The sequence below is a fragment of the Typopeltis vanoorti genome, chromosome 20 (genome assembly GCF_054136105.1).
Source record: "Typopeltis vanoorti isolate ZY-2024b chromosome 20, IOZ_Tvanoo_1.0, whole genome shotgun sequence".
NCBI classification, from domain to species: Eukaryota; Metazoa; Arthropoda; class Arachnida; order Uropygi; family Thelyphonidae; genus Typopeltis; species Typopeltis vanoorti.
In genome coordinates this window covers 109,727,147-109,749,481 of record NC_143568.1, presented here as the reverse complement: position 1 = coordinate 109,749,481, position 22,335 = coordinate 109,727,147, and the positions used below count along the sequence as shown (strand labels likewise).

Sequence of the window (22,335 nt, the reverse complement as noted above, 5' to 3'; positions counted from 1 at the left end):
TAACTTCTGTTCCTATTCTGAAACAGATATTTTGGCTGTTCCGAGAGTACAGGTACAATAAATTAATGTTTTAAGATCCTCAATTTTTTGACTAGGATAATGATGGGACTGTGCATGGATGCAATTTCTTGTATTAGTTTTCATTCAAAATATGGAGAAATGATTCTTTCCCACTGATGAAGAATCAATAGATATAAAAAAATGCAACCTTTTTTTTCGCTGTTTTTTTTTTATGTTAACTGTATTCTAGGATGGACTGCATCAATACCATAAATGAAATTGTTTAACTCAGATGAAGAACTATTCCAAATCATCAACCTGTACCATATAAGTTTCTGCTGAGGAGATATTCATAGCACTCCATAAAATAATTTGCAAGAGTTGATGAGAGAGGACACCTTATGGCACTGCAAATGTCTGACAAAGTCAAAAAATTAACAATATTGGAATGAAAATCTTGTTTAAATATCTCAATAATATCCTTTAAAGGTATGTTGGTACACATGGAAATTATATCCGACATGATCATTATATTAACAAATTTGCTTTTTATAATCTGACACAAGAGACTGACTTCTCTGTGAAAGTAGATATGAAGATTGACAGATGCATGGAGTTTCATAAGTAGGACAATTGATGCAATTATCAACTGGTCTTAAGAGAATATAAGGCTTGTGGATTGTGTGAAGACCATACGACCTAGTGGGAAGTGCATAAATGGTCTAACTTTTTTCTTTAAAATCATCGCTTCAACAAAAGACATTAAAAGTTTAGTAATATGGCTTGCTGCATGACTGAAAAAAAAAAAAAGGTAATAAATGGATTGTCAGGAAGCATTAAGATATATAATAATCTTTCCTTAATCTGTCTTGGTGATAAAATGGGTTGTTAATTTTTAAAAATTGAAGGCTTTCAGTTCTGAAAATGTTAAGTTAAGGGATTAAGATTTTTAAATAAAATGCAATTATGCAGCTTCAAAGGAAATTCTGTTAGATATATATATATATATATATGTAGAAAGTATTTTTACCTTGGGTATAAATATGTTAAGGATACCAAGCAATTTTAAACCTGGTTTTACTCCATTTCCCAAGTAAGCAAACAGACCAAAAGTCAAGTTTGCGCCTGCAATTGATGCAAGTCTAACTGATCCCACAGGTAGTGCAAGACCAGGAAAACTCGTGGCAAAGGTGGAACAAGCTCCGATCACTAATCTTAATATTTACCCTTAATGCCAAAACACATCTCCAAGAAGGGGATGTATGATGTTTTGTATTAAAGGCAAGGGGCCACTACCCAGACCGGTCTGGGTAGTGGCCCCTTGGTGAACACTTTGGTGAACTATATGCGCTTGTATGGTTGTGAGGGCTGGACTTTATTGAGGGAAGATGAGAGGAGATGCCTGTCTTTCGAAATGAAAACTTACAGGAGACTCTTGAGAATTCCCTATACTGCTCACGAGACCAATGAAAATGTCCGGAAACTGATTAATTCGATAGACAGGAAAAAAAAGGGAAAATATTCTGAAATTAATCAGAAGGACAGATGAAATGGTTCGGACATGTGGAAAGGGCTAATGGTATTCTAAAGCAAACACAAGAAGGAATCGTTCTCATCAAGGGTTAAGGGCTGACCTTGATTAAAATGGACTGACAACATCAAAAAATGGACAAATTCTTTCCTTTCTCAACTGACATCAAGAACAAGAGACCGAGATGATTGGAGGATAACAAAGAACATCATCTACCAGCCATGAATGACCCAGGGGTCCATTTAGAACGATGGGAGAGAAGGAGAGACATAATGAACAGGAAGAGGTGTGATATGATAAAGATGTATAAGTTGGTAAGTGATTCTTATAAAATTAATGTTAAAGAGGTTTTTCATAGAATGTTGGGAGAGAGGGGGAGGGTGAACAAGAGGCCATCACTGGAAATTGTATAAGGAGGGTGGGAGCAAAGGAATGAGAAGCAGTTTTTCTGCACATAGAGTGGTGAAGAATTGGAATCCATTGCTTGAGAGTATGGTGTCTATAGACAATGTGAATGTATTTACACTGTCAAAAGCTAAAGTTTACATTTAAGAAAGGAGACTGAATGGATTGTGGAAATTACAGAAGAATCAATCTATTAAATACAGGTTACAAAATTTACAATAAAATCCTGAATAAAAGATAGAAATACTGCAAACAATCTACTCTCAGAAGAACAAAATGGTTTCAGATATGGAAGATTGTCTATAGACAATATTTGTGTGTTAAAACAAATTATTGAAAACTGATGAGAATTTAATTTAGAGACTCACCTGGCCTTTACAGATTATGCGAAAGCTTTTGATAAAATACAGGTGATAAGTTTTTGATAAAATTTTTCTCTATTTTGATAAAATAGAGAAAAATTATGGAATATAATGAAAAAAAGCAAGGATATCCATTACATTTGGTACAAACTACACAAAGTTTATATAAAGATACAAAAATACAGTTATAGTTAGGTAATAAATTAACAGAAGAGATTTAAATAAATCAGGGCATCAGACAGGGATGTAGCTTATCTCCAACTCCATTCAATAAACTCCATTCAATATATATATATATATATATATTGATCAGATTATTAAAATATGGAAAACAACAATAAAACAAGGTATCCAGCTAACCAGAAAAACTGTTACCAGTACAATGTTGTATGCAGATGATCAGACTACATTCAAGAGAATGAAGATGACCTTCAAAATCAGTTTATATATTAAATAAAATAAGCCAACAATACACTTTTAAAATTTTACAAAAGAAAACAAAAGTCATGGCATGTAAAGGCTGAAAGTAGATCAAAAATAGTCATAGAAAATAAAATGATAGGACGGTGATGCAGTTTAATTATTTAAGCTGCATAATAACATATCTAAAAGATAAAGATATAGATGAAAATATAAAGAAATTTCAGAAAATCAATGGAACAATTAAAAGGACACTGAATAAAAAAAACAAGATGAGAAACTCAACTAAAATTTTCTAAAGTAATGGCCACACCCACTCTCTTATATGGTTCAGAAACATGGAATGTTAAAAAGAAAGATGAAAGTAAAATAGAAACTGCAAAAATGAGATTTTTAAGAGCTAAAGGAGACACAAAATTGGACTACATAAAATATGAAGACAATCAGGAGAGAACTAGATATTAACAACATAAATAAAAATATGAAGAAATCTAGAGAGAAATGAATAGAACATCTGTTTAAGATGGAAAGCTATCAGCTACCAAAAGAGTTAGATAAATATAGACCAAAGGGAAAGAGAAAGTGAGAGAGAGACCAGCTGCAAAATGGAAACACCAGCGAAGCAGAAGAGGCATACTAATCCTTGAAAAGAAGAAGAAGATGAGGTAATCTCTAGAAGCAGTATAAGAGAGAAAGAGTATTTTTGGATGGCAAATGATGGATGAGTTAGGTACATTGACAAAACACAGTAAGTGCCCCAATGCCTAATACATTCAAGATGGAGCATGACAGATGTACTTAGCAGAGAGTTGGCTTCCCACATTGAGTCAGGTGATTCATGAAGGCCTGTAAATAATATACCATTTTGTATATAAACAGCTTAAAAATTATAGAAAACAAATATTCATGCAAGCAGCAATGAAAATTGATGAATTTATAACTTCAGTCTATTATTAAGAAAGCACAGCACAGCAACACCTTTAAGAACACTTCAAAGGGATTAATCACTTACTTCACTAAACGATATTGGGTTTCATATATAAAGGACTGAAAAGAGATTATGTGTGGCTGCAGTAATGTAGTTAGTAAGTAATAAAATTAGTAATAAAGATTAAAATTAGCATTCAAGTTTCAGTATTTATTCCATACTTGTTGATACGAGGTGGTATCAAAAGATTTCGGACTAGTTTTGTAACACACCAACAGATGGCACAACAAGGCTGCACGCATAGTCACAAGGAGCACCGACCTTCATAAGTCAGTGTGCTAAAAGACATCGTCCTGTGTACATCAAGAGCGGTGCAACTGGTGCTATTCTGACCACATGCATTACCATGTCTGCGATTTCATCATGGACAGCAAGTTAGAACAAAGAGCGAACGTGAAATTCTGCATGAAACAGGGCAAATCTGCCACAGAGACGTTTGACATGATTTGGCAAGTTTATGGCAATGCTGCAATGAGTCATTTGAGGTGTTTTGAGTGGCACGCATGCTTCAACAGTGGAAGAACATCACTAGAAGACAACGAGAGATCAGGAAAACCTTCAACGAGCTCAATCCCTGAAAATGTCGAAACCATTCGGCAACTTGTGCATGAGGATCGTCGAAGAACACTCCACAACATTGCTGCCATTGTCAGCGTGTCATAAGAAACAGTCCAAACAATCCTCATGTGTGATTTGAACATGCGCTGGGTTGCTGCCAAGTGTGTCCCGAGGCCGCTGACCCAGGAACAGAGGGAACATCGCGTCGAAGTCTGCCGAGTGCGTCCCGAGGCCGCTGACCCAGGAACAGAGGGAACACCGCGTCGAAGTCTGCCGAGTGCGTCCCGAGGCCTCTGACCCAGGAGCAGAGGGAACACCGCGTCAAAGTCTGCCGAGTGTGTCCCGAGGCCGCTGACCCAGGAGCAGAAGGAACACTGCATCGAAGTCTGCCAAGAACTCCATCAGCGTGCCGTGGATGACCCATCCTTCATGTCGTGGATCATTACTGGTGACGAAACTTGGGTGTACGGGTACGACTCTGAGATGAAGCAACAGTCTTCATAGTGGAAGAGCCCATCATCTCCACGACCAAAAAAGGCGAGGCAGGTCCGTTGCTTGACCAAGTGCATGCTCATCGTCTTTTTTGACATTCGCGGCATTGTGCATCGATAATTCGTCCCTACGGGCCAGACCGTCAATAGCGAGGTCTACTGCCAAGTTTTAAGGTATCTGAGGGAGGACATTTGGTGAAAGTGACTGGATATGTGGCATGTGAAAAAATGGATGCTCCACGACGACGATGCACCCTGTCACTGAGCTCTCCTCACACAAGTTTCTTGCCGGAAATGCTCTCACTTCCATACCCACCCTACTCACCAGATTTGGTTCCTGCGGAACTTCACCCTCTTCCCAAAGATGAAGATCCAGCTCAAAGGTCACTGTTTTGACACCAATGCGGAGATTCAGCATGAATCATAGAAGGTGCTTGACACGCTTCAAAAAGAAGACTTCCAGGACACATTCCAGAAGTGGCAGGAACACTGGGAGTGCTGTATTGCTATGCAAGGGGACTATTTTGAAGGTGATAGTGTGTAAACATAGATAAATAAAGTGATTTCTCGTAAACAGAGCTAGTCTCGAAACTTTGTGATACCACCTCGTATACACTACTTGGAAAGAAATCGATGGACACCATAGTGTGAGGAACAAACAGTCATGGTGGCCACCTTAAAAAGATGAAGGACATACTTTCACTGTGATTACTATAGAAATTGTATGGAGCATACTTTCTACAGATGTATGACAGTGATCAATGGGAATTTTGGAGCACTCTTCATATATACGCACTTAATGAAGTCCTGGACTATTTGTTGTGGGGGAGCAGATGCCCCAGTTCATCCCACAGATGTTCAATAGAGTTGAGATCAGAACTCTGTGGAAGCCAGTCAAGTGTGGTGATATTCATGTCCACAAACCACACATTTTAAGCACTAGTATACTGCATTATCTTGCTGAAAAATACAATGGTCAGTTCCTTAGAAATATCACACCAGATACCTCTCAAAGTTCAACGTTTATGGCCACAAAACACACTTCTAATGCCAAACCAGCAAAAATGGGACTATACCATTACACAGCTGGCATTATGCACTCTGGTAAGAGACGTTCACCAGCATCCACTATACCTACAACCATCCATCTTCTCAGTACATGGTGTAGCATGATTTGTTGCTCCATAACACAGCTTTCCTAGCTTCTACATCTTACTGCACATACTCATTGCATCACTGCAGATGATGCTGTATGCTGGTTTGGGTAATGTGGGGCTTGTACTGAGAAGATGGATGGTTGTGGGTATAGTGGATGCCAGTGAATGTCTCTTACCAGAGAGCGTAACACCAGCTGTGAAATTTATTCAGTATGATACCATACTGAAATGGAAGCACACTGAGTCAACTACAAGTGCTACCACAGTGGATGACCCACCACATTCACCAAAGATGACTAGGGTGCTACGAAGGATAATATGTAAAAACCATCCTTCGTTGGCCGACACATCGAACACAGAGTTCTAGGCATCAAATGGAACACGAATCTGCACAAAAACATTCAGAACTGAGGCTCATAATTGTGGTCCTACTATGGAAACCCATATTATGAGCCTCAGTTCTGAATGTTTTTGTGCAGATTCGTGTTCCAGTCAATGCTTAGAACTCAGTGTTCAACGTGTCAGCCAATGAATGATGGTTTTTACATATTATCCTTCGTGGCACCCTAGTCATGTCTGGTGAATGTTGTGGGTCATCCACTGTGGGTAGCACTTGTAGTCGACTCAATGTGCTTCCATTTCAGTATGGTATCATTGTTTGTTTACTGGGATGGCTCAATTTGTCAACAATTTGCTGAACAGATAGGCTTGCAACATGGCATCCTATCAGTATGGCATCTGCCTCTTTCAAACTCCGTCAGTTCCCTTCTCTCAGCCTTTTCACCTGGACACAGTTGCATTAACTTGGGAGCATCATATTCTTCCCAATTATACTGGTTAAAAATGCAATACACCTTGCCCATGGGGGTGTCCACTGACCTATTTCCAAACAGTGTTCATGATATTTGTTACTGTAAATATACAATATACAGATAATTTACAGCATTCTATTATGTAATCAAGAAACATAACTGGAATGTTATTCTAACATGAATAGAAATTCTAATGGGGAATATTAATTATTTTCTATTTAATAGTGCAATAATTTATAAACCAAACATTTAAAAAATATGTATGCTGTAATAGTATTAGTAGTGCATTACCTGATTTATAGAGTATTCTGGAATTTTGTCTGGTGCACAGAGCATTACATTATGATGATCATTTGGATTTCCTAAACATAACCAGTCTAGTTTCACACTGAAATAAATAAAATATAAAAAATATAAAAATGAAATATAAAAAAAAAAATCTTTTTTTTTTTTACATAGTGAAACCTGTGGGATATCCATAACGATAGAATAACACATATGCCACAGTAAATAACTTTTTTATTATGTAAATATTTCATCTTATGTATCATAAGGACAACTAATGAACAATAGGAATGAATTCAACAAACAAAAAACAGTAGTGCACATGCTTAAATTAGAATCCCTCTATGTATACAGTTGCATGTTCATGGACTAAAAACTATCGGGCTGAAATTAAAATTACTTAAATTAAAATATAGCAGATAAATTATTGAATACAATTGAGGATAACAATTATCCACTCTTCTGGAATAGTGAGACAGTCATTTCAATTAAGTTAGGTCTATGAAGTAAGGCTTCAGCACTTTCTTTATATAACCAACCATGTTTATATATGGATCTATGTAGTAACTTGGTGTTCTGCTGGATGCTGTGGTTGATTCCATATTGTGCAAGGCCAGATTTCTGAGGTTTTATAAGGAGGATGTGGTCTTGATGTTCAGCGATACATTTATTCATAGATTTTCCTGTTTGTCCATAGTAAGACAAGTTATACAAACATGGTACTTGGTATACACCAGGTAGCATCATTGGTGAGAGTTTGTCTTTTGGAGAAGGTGGCAAGTTATGAATTTAGTTGATGGGTATATATTTAGCAACGAGTTTATATTTTCTCATTATTTTTGCCACACATTCAGAAATGCCTTTAATATATGGAATGGGAGTCCTGTGGGCTTCTTCTTGTCTGGGTTGATTTGTAGAAGAGTGGTTAATTATTTTTTTGGGTTGTTAATGGATTATATCCATTTGGTAAGGCTGTTTCTTTGATAATTTCCAACTCTTGTTTTTGGGATTCTTCAGAAGAGCAAATCTTGTGTGCCCTGGATACTAAAGATTTTATGATGACATATTTTTGAGATGGATGGTGAGCTGATGTATTATGGATATAATAACCTGAAAAAGATGGTTTTCGGCAGACCATCTTTTTCAGATGGGTAGGATTCAGTGTGACTCCATACTGTAAAGATGTCATCAACATAACGTAGCCACATTGTTGGTTTTGACCCAAGTCAACAGCGAAAATTCTGTCTTCTAGGTGTTCAAGAAAAAAGTTGGCTAAGTTGGGTGATAAGAGGGAGGAACAGCAATGGACTCACCCTTATACAAACATGAACAACCATATAAAGAAAGTGTTGAAGCCTTACTTCATAGAGCTAATCTTAATCGAAATGACTCTCACTATTTGGAAAGTGGGAAATTGTTATCCTCAACTATTCAATAATTTATCTGCTAAATTTTATTATTATTATTATTATTATTACGTGACACTTCCAGGGAGTTCAAAGACTCATTGAGGAAGGGCATCCACTCTACAACAATGAACCGTAACTACACCAACGCCATCTACTGCCCACAACCACAAACACCTGTGCCTATGACGGGATTTGAACCTGCAGGCTTTTGGCTGGAGGGCAGATATGCTAACCACTCAGCCAACCAGGCTGGCAATTTAATTTAAGTAATTTCAATTTCAGCCAAATAATTTTTAGGGTGCTTAATTTTTGGGGTGCTTAAGGGTCAAAGCTGTATAACTGAGAGGAGACCTCCACATAGCCTTTAAAGGAATGCGGAGAACCGACCAGGGCTTCTGACCTAATGTCCAATCCTCACCTTCTCGTGGTGCACCCTGTTGGGTATCTACTTTGATACTGAACGAACGAGGATGGGCTGGCAATTTGGGATTTAGCCGACCAAATTGTATTCTTATTGGTTAAACCAAAATAAAAAATGATGGTACAACATGACAAAATTTCATGCCGGCTGGGGCGTCGCCCGGTTAAACAAGGCCCCCGTTGTTTTCGCCAGGGAACCAGGGCGAACAGCGAAAAGTCAGCTACTGGAACAAATCTGAAAACAAACCCCAACTCAACATCACCAGAGTTAAAGATCGGTACTATCAACGTAAGAAGCCTGAATGGCAAAGAAATGGAGCTAGCTGAGGAATTAGATAAGTACCAGATCAACATAATAGGGGTGACTGAAACAAAAAAGACAAAAAAAGGCAAGATCTTGCTGAGCAATAAATACCAAATGTTACACCCAGGCAATGAAAATCAAGGAAAAGAAGGAGTAGCCATAGTATTCAACACTAAATACGAGACTAATCTTTTTGAATGGCAGTCAGTCTCAAGTAGAGTGATGTGGGCAAATATGAGAATGGGGAACTGGACAATGAGACTTATTTGTGCCTATGGTCCCACAGAAGGTTCTACTAAGGTAGAAGTGGAGGAATTTTTTGACGTTTTAGAAAAAGCAACTAACACAATGAAAAAGGAAAAGTTGGTCCTTGTTGGGGATCTAAATAGTAGAGTAGGAAATGATTGTGAGACATACAAAAATATTTTGGGAAAATTTGGAGAAAAGAGCAAAGCTAATAATAATGGCAAATATCTGTTGGATTTCTGCTCAGGACATGGACTGGTTATTACTAACACCATGTTCCAACATAAAAATGTGCACAAATTCACATGGAGAGAAGAAGCTAGGAATAAGAAAAGTCTCATTGACTATGTTATTGTTGATAGTGATGTTTTCTCCCTGGTGCAGGACACCAGAGTGTACAGAGGATTTGAAATTGGAAGTGATCACTATTTAGTCTTGAGCAGGATAAAATTGAATTTCATATTGAAAAGAATAACATGTAAGAAAGTTTTAAAGCGAATAAAAGTTGAGCAGCTCTCAGATGTAAACTGTAGACTAAAATACAGAAATATTATTGAAAAGAAAATGAAAGAGTTTGAGAACAGGAATCAAACCTTGGAGATTCAGTGGCAAACTCTGAAGGAAACATTGATTGATTCTGCCAGAGAGGCATGTGGTGAGGTTGTGTGCAAAGATAAAAAAATCAGAACTCCCTGGTGGACACAGGAAGTTAAAGAGGCAGTGCAGGAAAAGAAGAAAGCATACCAAAAGTTCCTGTCAAATAAGTCAGCTTTTACTCTTACAGAATACAGAGACAAATGTAAGAAAGCTAAACAGTGTGTAAAACTAGCTAAACAAAAGTCATGGGAGGACTTTGGCAAGAATATAGAAAATAAATATCAAGAAGGTGGCAAAATATTCTGGAGGTTGTTGAAGAAGCTTAGGAATGGAGGAAAGAGTGCTGTAAAAGGAATTAGAGATGATAAAGGTGAAATGAAAACAGGAGAAAAAGATATCCTTGAAGTATGGAGTAATTACTTTGAAAAACTGCTAAATGAAACAAGCAGTGATGACAGCACAGTGATAAAAAACACTGACCAGGCATGCAGTCAGGAATACATATCCATACTTGAAGTAGAAAAAGCCATCAAAGGCTTGAAATGTGGAAAGGCAGCAGGAGTAGATGATATTCGACCAGAAATGCTGAAGTATGGTGGTATAAGAGTCTTACAGTGGCTGCACTGCATAGTTCAGAAAGCCTGGACAGAGTGACGAATTCCCGATGATTGGAGTAGAGCTCTCATAGTACCCATATATAAAAAGGGAAATAAAACTGAATGTGAGAATTACAGAGGTATTTCCCTACTGAGTGTTCCTGGCAAGATCTATGCAAGTATACTCGAGAAACGGTTGAGAAGAATTGTGGAAGAAAAGCTTGGTGAAGAACAAGTTGGATTCAGGCCAAATAGAGGCTGTCAGGATCAGATCTTCACTTTACGACAAATAGTCGAGAAAGCATGGGAATATAACAAAGATCTGTATTTAAGTTTTGTCGATTTGGAAAAGGCATATGACAAGGTGCCAAGAGAGAAGCTATTCAATACGCTGCAGTTATATGGTGTCAATGGGGCATTATATCAAGCAATACTTAGTCTTTATTTGAGTTGTGAGTCAGCAGTTAGAATTGAAGGAAGTACAGGAAGATGGTTTAATGTTAAATCTGGTGTGAGACAAGGATGTACATTATCCCCTCTGTTATTCATTATCTATATGGATCACATTATGAAGGAATGTGGTATTAAACCTGATATCAAAATTGGAGATGTTAATGTCAGCTCTTTGCTTTATGCGGATGATGTTATACTTCTAAATAAATCCGCTACAAGTCTGCAAGATTCTCTGACTAAATTGAATAGCTGTTGTAATAGATATGGTATGAAGGTCAGCAATAAAAAGACAAAGACAATGAAAATAGGCAGAATCATTGAAAATGTCAACTGTGTTGTGAATGGAGAACCTGTGGAACAAGTAAAACATTTCAGCTACTTAGGCACAATTTTTACTGAAGATGGTAAACTAAATATAGAAATAGAGAACAGAATCAGCAAAGCTGGTATCGTGGGAAGTCAATTGAATAAATTCATATGGAATAAGAAAGAAATTAGTCGGAACACTAAATTAGCTGTATACAAGACTGTGTTCAAACCAATTTTAACTTATGGATCTGAGAGCTGGGTCAGAAGTAAAACACTTGACCAAAGACTAGAGACCGCAGATATGAGAGTCCTGAGAAAGATTAGAGGCATGAACAGATGGCATCAATGGCAATATCATATTAAAAACGAGGATATTAGGAAAGAACTTGATATTGTCAGCATCCAGGAATGCGTTAGCAGAGCTAATCTCAGATGGTATGGTCACTTAAATAGGATGGGAGAGGAAAGATTAGCAAAACAAGTGTTCTCTGCCAGGTTGGCAGGAAAACGACCCAGAGGAAGACCAAGATATAGGTGGATTGATACGGTACAAAGTGCCTTAGACGATAGAAATATAAGATCTGATAATGTTGGAGTCTTGACAAGTAACAGACTGATTTGGAGGAAAATTGTAGATAGGAAGTTAGTAATGATGTAATTTTTTCATGTAGTACTGTCATATCCTGTACACCCCTTGAGGGTACGTGGCAGGAATTTGATGATGATGATGATGATGATGATAATTTTTAATCCATGAACATGGGACTGTATACATGCACTACTGTTTTTTGTTTGTTGAATTCATTCCTATTGTTGTTCATTAGTTGTACTGATGATTTCTTATGATAAGATGAAATATTTACATTATAAAAAAAGTTATTTACTGTGGCATATGCATGTTATTCTATAGTTTAAAAAAAATCAGTTTTTAAAAGTTTTTATTATTATTATTATTTTTAATATCTTCTTTCTGTATCTCCAGTCATTAATAATATCTAGAAAAAAGAAGAAAAAAAAGCGTTATTTATGTACATCATTGCGGAATAATTTTTTTCCCCTCCTGTATATTATGTTTGTGTGTAAGTAATTAAAGAATCAGACAGGAATGATAACTGGTTAAGCAGTTAAACTTACTGATTTACACTTAAAGATATGTTCAGAAAGTCTTCAGTCAATAGATTTTTTTCATCACTTGCTGCCAGCAATATGACATTGCCACCAACTTACATTTGAGACTTGAGTGGTATGGAAGAAAACAGCAATGTGAAAAATAAAAAGTTGGGCTTCTAATCCTTTGTCCAATCTTGTTATATATTTTATATATATATATATACACTCTTGTTATATATACTTGATTAATATTTTAGTAATGAAATAAATATTTATGTCATGTGATGGAACTTCCATGGAATAAATGACGTTGTGTGTGTTATGATCCATCGAGTCGTTTCTGACTCCTGGCGACTCCACGAACATACACTCTCCATTCCTATCTGTCCCTTACCATGTCTTTCAGAACCTCCAAGCGCACTCCAGTTGTTTCTTTAACTCCATCCACCCATCTAATTCTTGGTCTTCCTCTTCTCCTGCTTCCATCAAGTTTAGCAAGCATCATCATCTTCTAAAGACCGTCATTTGCTTGCATAATATGTCTGAAGTATGACAATTTTTGCTTGATGATCATAGCTTCAAGGGAGCAATCTGGTTTTATTCTGTCTATCACTGATTTATTGGTTTGCTTTGCAGTCCATGGTATTCTTAGCAAGTGTCTCCAAACCCATAATTCAAATGCATCTATCTCCCTTCTTTCACTCTTTCTCAGGGTTCAACTTTCACATCCATACAGCACCACAGAGAATACCATTGCTTTCACGATTCTGATTTTTGTTGTGAGGCTAATATCTTTATATTTAAAGATCTTGCTTAAATTTGTAATTGCTTTTTTTTCCGAGTAATAATCTTCTTCTAACTTCTTCGGTACAATAACCATCTTTATCAATTCAGGAACCTAGGAACACAAAATTGTTAACTGCTTCCATTTTCTCCCAATCTACTTCAAAATCATTAAGTTCACATGTTGCCATAACTTTTGTCTTTTTGAGGTTAAGTTTAAGACCATATTTAGCACTTTCTTCTTTAACTTTCATAATAAGTTCCTTCAAATCTTCTTTGCATTCTGCTAGCAAGGTGGTATCATCTGCATACCTCAAATTATTAATATTTTTTTGCACCAATTTTAATTCCAACTGAACACTCCTCCAGCCCTGCCATTCTTAAAATGTATTTGCTGTACACCACGTTAACAGGTTGTAATCTCAGATCTTCAATCCAACACACAAACATGAATACACATTAACTCAGAAAATATAGAGACAGTGAATACATTTATGGTATGGTATGATGAACTGTTTATGTGATAATGGGACCTCCTGTGATGAGTCTTTCGACCCCATGAAGATCTGACGATGATGATAACAACAAAATTTAATTTTAAATGTACAATTCAAATACACAGTAAAGGTATATCAAAACAAATTAGGCATAATCAATCCATTCAAGGTAACTCTCAAAAGTAAATATTAAATAGCAAACAAAAACAAAAAATAAATTCCCTCACTGTAAATTTCAAATCAGTAATGAAATGAAACCAGAAGTTAGAACATGCAGAACATTGCAACATAGAATGTTGCAAAATGCAACATTCTTCAAAGGCTTCAGTTTGGCAATGCAAAATTTCACTTATATAATTTTGCATTGCCAAACTGAAGCCTTTTGGCTCTTTATTTTAGTTAATACTTTTATGCACCGACCGAGAGTTAGCATGCGAAAAATATATTTCTATGCTATTTCAAGTTCCTTTAGTACTAAAGAAGAGTTTTTACTCTCTAAGGTTTCTGCCTGGTCTCAGATTTTTGGCAATGTGATACAGCCAGCCACATAATTTGATTGAGAAAAAACTAGCATCTTTTGCTTTAATGAATCCTATAGTACATCAAAAAATCCCAAATCTCAAGAGAAATAATTGTATGCCATTATTTCCAAATTTTGGGAAAACATCCTCTTCAGTTGAGAGAGTGACCTTCCTGAAGCCTTATTGCCTTCCACCAAAACTTTCACAATTCTAGGAATTTTTCCCAGCCCTAGAAATTCCCTTATTCACTCAAACCCAAGGTAGATGAAATTTATCAAACCATCTTACAATTTTATATCCATGCTATTTTAATGGTACTGCAATGATATTTCAATTTCAGCAGTAATGTGGCCATCCATCTTTTGGATGGTGGAAAAATAAGTTATGGCTAGTAGTCAATGCCAATCTCTCTCACTAATATCAGTCAAATCACTCTATCTAATCTCATGTTAAAATTCTATTTCATAACTTGTTTTCTTAAAATTGCAGTTCTACTATACCTACTGCCTAACAGTTCTACTGCTTCAACCTATACACAACCAGTCTGCTCCAAAGAAGTGTGTGTGCATGTGCACATGCACACACGTATATAGGACCCCATAACGAAACTTCTGCATTGCAAATTATTTCACTGACAATTCTTATAATATATGCAGTGCATGTTCAAAATTTCTAGATAATTACATTTTATAATAACATTTTAAAATTTGAGGGGTGCTTAAGGGTCAAAGCTGTATAACTGAGAGGAGACCTCCACATAGCCTTTAAAGGAATGCGGAGAACCGACCAGGGCTTCTGACCTAATGTCCAATCCTCACCTTCTCGTGGTGCACCCTGTTGGGTATCTACTTTGATACTGAACGAACGAGGATGGGCTGGCAATTTGGGATTTAGCCGACCAAATTGTATTCTTATTGGTTAAACCAAAATAAAAAATGATGGTACAACATGACAAAATTTCATGCCGGCTGGGGCGTCGCCCGGTTAAACAAGGCCCCCGTTGTTTTCGCCAGGGAACCAGGGCGAACAGCGAAAAGTCAGCTACTGGAACAAATCTGAAAACAAACCCCAACTCAACATCACCAGAGTTAAAGATCGGTACTATCAACATAAGAAGCCTGAATGGCAAAGAAATGGAGCTAGCTGAGGAATTAGATAAGTACCAGATCGACATAATAGGGGTGACTGAAACAAAAAAGACCAAAACTGGTGAGATCTTTCTGAGCAATAAATACAAAATGTTATATTCAGGCAATAACAATCAAGGAAAAGAAGGAGTAGCCATAGTATTCAACACAAAATACGAGGCTAATCTTCTTGAATGGCAGTCAGTCTCAAGTAGAGTAATGTGGGCAAATATGAGAATGGGGAACTGGACAATGAGACTTATTTGTGCCTATGGTCCCACAGAAGGTTCTACTAAGGTAGAAGTGGAGGAATTTTTTGACGCTTTAGAAAAAGCAACTGACACAATGAAAAATGAAAAGTTGGTCCTTGTTGGGGATCTAAATAGTAGAGTAGGAAATGATTGTGAGACATACAAAAATATTTTGGGAAAATTTGGAGAAAAGAGCAAAGCTAATAATAATGGCAAATATCTGTTGGATTTCTGCTCAGGACATGGACTGGTTATTACTAACACCATGTTCCAACATAAAAATGTGCACAAATTCACATGGAGAGAAGAGGCTAGGAATAAAAAAAGTCTCATTGACTATGTTATTGTTGATAGTGATGTTTTCTCCCTGGTGCAGGACACCAGAGTGTACAGAGGATTTGAAATTGGAAGTGATCACTATTTAGTCTTGAGCAGGATAAAATTGAATTTCATATTGAAAAGAATAACATGTAAGAAAGTTTTAAAGCGAATAAAAGTTGAGCAGCTCTCAGATGTAAACTGTAGACTAAAATACAGAAATATTATTGAAAAGAAAATGAAAGAGTTTGAGAACAGGAATCAAACCTTGGAGATTCAGTGGCAAACTCTGAAGGAAACATTGATTGATTCTGCCAGAGAGGCATGTGGTGAGGTTGTGTGCAAAGATAAAAAAATCAGAACTCCCTGGTGGACACAGGAAGTTAAAGAGGCAGTGAAGGAAAAGAAGAAAGCATATCAAAAGTTCCTGTCAAATAAGTCAGCTTTTACTCTTACAGAATACAGAGACAAATGTAAGAAAGCTAAACAGTGTGTAAAACTAGCTAAACAAAAGTCATGGGAGGACTTTGGCAAGAATATAGAAAATAAATATCAAGAAGGTGGCAAAATATTCTGGAGGTTGTTGAAGAAGCTTAGGAATGGAGGAAAGAGTGCTGTAAAAGGAATTAGAGATGATAAAGGTGAAATGAAAACAGGAGAAAAAGATATCCTTGAAGTATGGAGTAATTACTTTGAAAAACTGCTAAATGAAACAAGCAGTGATGACAGCACAGTGATAAAAAACACTGACCAGGCATGCAATCAGGAATACATATCCATACTTGAAGTAGAAAAAGCCATCAAAGGCTTGAAATGTGGAAAGGCAGCAGGAGTAGATGATATTCGACCAGAAATGCTGAAGTATGGTGGTATAAGAGTCTTACAGTGGCTGCACTGCATAGTTCAGAAAGCCTGGACAGAGGGACGAATTCCCGATGATTGGAGTAGAGCTCTCATAGTACCCATATATAAAAAGGGAAATAAAACTGAATGTGAGAATTACAGAGGTATTTCCCTACTGAGTGTTCCTGGCAAGATCTATGCAAGTATACTTGAGAAACAGTTGAGAATAATTGTGGAAGAAAAGCTTGGTGAAGAACAAGCTGGATTCAGGCCAAATAGAGGCTGTCAGGATCAGATCTTCACTTTACGACAAATAGTCGAGAAAGCATGGGAATATAACAAAGATCTGTATTTAAGTTTTGTCGATTTGGAAAAGGCATATGACAAGGTGCCAAGAGAGAAGCTATTCAATACGCTGCAGTTATATGGTGTCAATGGGGCATTATATCAAGCAATACTTAGTCTTTATTTGAGTTGTGAGTCAGCAGTTAGAATTGAAGGAAGTACAGGAAGATGGTTTAATGTTAACTCTGGTGTGAGACAAGGATGTACATTATCCCCTCTGTTATTCATTATCTATATGGATCACATTATGAAGGAATGTGGTATTAAACCTGATATCAAAATTGGAGATGTTAATGTCAGCTCTTTGCTTTATGCGGATGATGTTATACTTCTAAATAAATCCGCTACAAGTCTGCAAGATTCTCTGACTAAATTGAATAGCTGTTGTAATAGATATGGTATGAAGGTCAGCAATAAAAAGACAAAGACAATGAAAATAGGCAGAATCATTGAAAATGTCAACTGTGTTGTGAATGGTGAACCTGTGGAACAAGTAAAACATTTCAGCTACTTAGGCACAATTTTTACTGAAGATGGTAAACTAAATATAGAAATAGACAACAGAATCAGCAAAGCTGGTATCGTGGGAAGTCAATTGAATAAATTCATATGGAATAAGAAAGAAATTAGTCGGAACACTAAATTAGCTGTATACAAGACTGTGTTCAAACCAGTTTTAACTTATGGATCTGAGAGCTGGGTCAGAAGTAAAACACTTGACCAAAGACTAGAGACCGCAGATATGAGAGTCCTGAGAAAGATTAGAGGCGTGAACAGATGGCATCAATGGCAATATCATATTAAGAATGAGGATATTAGGAAAGAACTTGACATTGTCAGCATCCAGGAATGCGTTAGCAGAGCTAATCTCAGATGGTATGGTCACTTAAATAGAATGGGAGAGGAAAGATTAGCAAAACAAGTGTTCTCTGCCAGGTTGGCAGGAAAACGACCCAGAGGAAGACCAAGATATAGGTGGATTGATACGGTACAAAGTGCCTTAGACGATAGAAACATAAGATCTGATAATGTTGGAGTCTTGACAAGTAACAGACTGATTTGGAGGAAAATTGTAGATAGGAAGTTAGTAATGATGTAATTTTTTCATGTAGTACTGTCATATCCTGTACACCCCTTGAGGGTACATGGCAGGAATTTGATGATGATGATGATGATGATTTAAAATTTGAATATTATAACTTTCATTTACATACTTTTTGATTTCTTGTGCATGTAATTTTAGGATTTGCTTAAATATAATGCAATTAAATCCTATTTTACTGATCTGATGGAAAAATGGGAAAGTATAAAAACTATTATAAAATGTCAGATGAATAATTTAAAAAAATAGATTAAAATTTACAGGGAATCCTACTTAAAAATATCTCATCCTCCACCTTCTGATGTTCACAGCCTCATATTGAACATCTCTTTTCATACAGTCAATTCTTACTAGAGTGAACTTGAGGAACCAAAGAAATAGTTATAATAAATTACAATAACCATTTTCCTTCAGAATAGTACTAATACTACAGGATTTCAGCGGAGACTGTTAGTAGCGAGTAAACTCCATTACTCATAATAGTTCATACTATAGTGAAGAACTTGGATTAAAATTAAATTTCCTAATACTCACTTCATGTGTATCAATGTCATTAAAGAGAAATAAAATGTCTTTCGTGTATAATTAAATATCAGATTTGTGTACATATATGTTTATCGAAAGAAAACTAATGGTTCATAATAGATGATAGGCATTGCACTTTTCAGTATAACAGGAAAAGGTTACTTTTACCTAAATTTTAAATTTGGCAGATGAAGTAGTTGGCAGTCATCATATTTTGAAGCAGTGTGAACATATATATCAAGGTCCCCTTTTGTCATGATTTTGGCTATTAAAAAAATTTTAAATACATTAATACATTGTTTCATAAGAAACACAATATTTAAATGCTTGATACATAACAGTATTTTTTAAAGAATGATATTTAGATAATTATTTCCAAACAATTGAACAGAAAACAATTATGTTTTGCCTTTGTTCATATTTTACTCAAGTAAAGAATAGTTTGCACATATGGTAACTTCACTTATCTTTCCTTTATTAGGGTATCATTAGACTGCTGAAGCTAAATGTGAGCTAGGAAGCAGAAGTTATCTTTCATAATTCTATGTTATATCCAGTATACTCTGGATTTCACATAGTTACAAAAAAATTTTTTTTTGCAGCTTTTAGCAGTATGTTGTATATTTTTGTATATACTATTATTGTATATTCTTGGTATACTGAGAAAAGTATCTTTAATTACAGATATCTTACAAAATGAAAAGCTATACAATTTATGAGGAGATAAAATGCTGTGTAGTCACCATATCATCATCATCATCATCATGCGTATCAAGGATTTAGGCCTAGCATGGCCTGTTCTGGCCTTAGAGGTCATCGTTGAATCGTTTAAGAGGACGACCTGGTTTTCTTTTTCCTAATGGCTTGTACTTAAAGGCTTGTTTTGGTAATCTTTATCATAAATACATAGTCACCATACATATACTGTATTCTTCAGTTTGGTTAATATATCAATAAAAGACTTAATTAAACAAGGTCTCTGTAATATGTGCTTGTCTCAATATGTGCTCTAATCTCAAATAGGATTGAGGCCAAAGGTGAGGTAAAGATGCCCGAGGAACAAGAAGGTTTTAGGAATGGTAAGGGCAGCAGAGATCAGATCCATTGCCTTAGAGAGATAACAGAAAATATAAAGAATTTAGACTCCATCTGGTAATGTGTTTCTTATTATACTAAAGCTTTTGACTGTGTTCAGCATGTAAAACTGTGCAAAGTAATGAAAAGAATGAGTTTTCCTCAACATACTATCAGGTTGATAGCCAACACGTACAGGGAGCAAGAAGCCACAGTATGAACAGGTGTTGAATTAACTGATTGACTTCAGGTTGCAAAGAGAGTTTGGCAAGGATGTTTACTTTCTCCTCACTTGTTTAGTATATATGCTGAGGACATCATATGTGAAGCATTGGATGAGCTCAAGACAGGAATTAGGATAGGTGGTAGACTGATCAGTAATCTGAGTTATGCCGATGATACCATACTCCTCTGTAATGACAAGGAAGAACTAGGACATATTCTTGATAAAGTTAACAAGATCAGTAATAACAGAGGACTTCAACTCAATCCTAGCAAGACAAAGATTATGGTTCTCAAAAGAAATACAAACAGGGAAGCTAAGAATTCTCAATTCTTCTCCATTGAGAAACAAGTGTACCTCAATGGAGAAGAATTGAGGAAGTCAGCAAGTTTGGGTACCTGGGATTCATTATTAATGTGAAGAATGGCTGTTCAGAAGACGTCAGAAGAAGATTAGGAATGGCTAAAACAAATCAGAGACTTGTCTAAAATCTGGAATGATGGATCTATCTCCATGGGAACAAAGTTGAGGAAATAATGTTGGATTCAATATCCACTTAATTTGTATAAAGTTGAGGATTTTGGATGCAGATGTTTTTCTGACAGTGAGATATGGATGTGACACTTGGAACCTCATAGAGCTCTCATAGTACTCATATATAAAAAGGAAAATAAAATTGAATGTGAGAATTACAGAGGTATTTCCCTACTGAGTGTTCCTGGTAAGATTTATGGAAGTATACTTGAGATATGGTTGAGAAGGATTGTGGAAGGAAGCTTGGTGAAGCACAAGCTGGATTCAAGCCAAATAGAGGTTATCAGGATCAGATTTTCACTTTACGACAAATGGATGAGAAATGGGAACGTAACAAAGATCTGTATTTAAGTTTTGTTGATCTGGAAAAGGCATATGACAAGGTGCCAATAGAAAAGCTATTCAAAATGCTATGGTGTCAATGGGCATCATATCAAGCAATACTTAGTCTTTATTTGAGATGTAAGTCAGCAGTTAGAATTGAAGGAAGTACAAGAAGATGGTTTAATATTAAATCTGGTGAACGACAAGGATATATATTATCCCCTCTGTTATTCATCATCTCTATGAATCACATTTTGAAGGAAAGTGGTATTAAACCTGATATCAAAATTCGAGATGTTAATCTCAGTTCTTTACATTATGCGGATGACATTATTATTATTACGTAACACCGCCAGGGAGTCCAAGACTCGTTGAGGGAGGGCACATGTTCTACAACTCTTCGTCTCCATGACTCCACCAACTGCAAATACCTTCATCATCTACACCAATGCCATTTACCACCAACTGTCACTTTAAATCATGCAGATTCACAACCAGCATACACCACTTTCTGAGATCTTGTGTTAGCATTTCTGATACTACATGGTTACTATATCCACTCTCTAACCAAAAGTGACTGTTTTTAGGTCAGGGAGATAAATTTCATTACATGGTATGAAAAGCTAAATTATATTTAGTTTTTCAGGTTTTGCACAGAGGTCATGGGCAAAAGACTAAGCAATCATCAGAATTTTACTGCCATTTTTTTCCATGTCAATTTTGCACATGCTAGCAACATATGTTTATAATGATAAGGATAGGTATTGTAATATAAAAAGTATTTTACTTAATTAAAGATGTCTCACATATTATATAGGGAGCAAAAGCAAAGGGTGAAAGAAATGATAGTGGTGGTAGGTACGAATGATTTGAAAGGAGATAAAATGGAAATGATAGAGGACCTGAATGAATTGTTTGAGGTAGCAAAAGAAAACAGTAAGAGAGTTAGGATGATTAGTCTTTTGCGACGGTATGATATGAAGAGTTTAGAAGGAGAGCCATAATTGCAAATGACTTTATGCATGGGTTATGCATGACGAGTGGTGTGGAATTTGTGGATGTGTGGAGTGAGTTCAATGGGCGAAAGGATCTATATAAGATGGATGGTTTGCATTTGAATGGATTCGGTGTAAGAAGACTTGAAAAAGTGTTGTTGAAGTGGATGGGCAGAATCAGGGAAACTAGATTTATTAAGGAGTGGGGGAAGTAGATATGCAGACCTTAGGGGAGGCAGTTGAGTGTATGAATAAGTATAATATGCCTAAGCGAATAAGGACAACAAATCAGAATGGGATAGTTAGTATAAGGCATCAAGGTAGGGATGGGGCCAACAGAGGTCTGCAATTCATGTATACTAATGCTAGGAGTATTAGGAACAAGAAGGAAGAATTTATGGCCTTGGTTGGCACTTCCAG

At 36.3% G+C, this 22,335-nt stretch overlaps 1 protein-coding gene across 1 annotated transcript in view; it reads right to left on the bottom strand.

Moving 5' to 3' along the window:
- Positions 1 to 22,335, bottom strand: part of hob (bridge-like lipid transfer protein family member hobbit) — an 844,941-nt gene that overhangs the window by 297,253 nt on the left and 525,353 nt on the right. Inside the window, exons 30-31 of the mRNA XM_090409957.1 lie at positions 18,934 to 19,030; positions 7,016 to 7,112 (exon numbers count right to left, since the gene is read on the bottom strand). Of these exons, the coding sequence (XP_090266083.1) occupies positions 7,016 to 7,112; positions 18,934 to 19,030 (194 nt within the window). The remainder of the gene's footprint in view (positions 1 to 7,015; positions 7,113 to 18,933; positions 19,031 to 22,335) is intronic.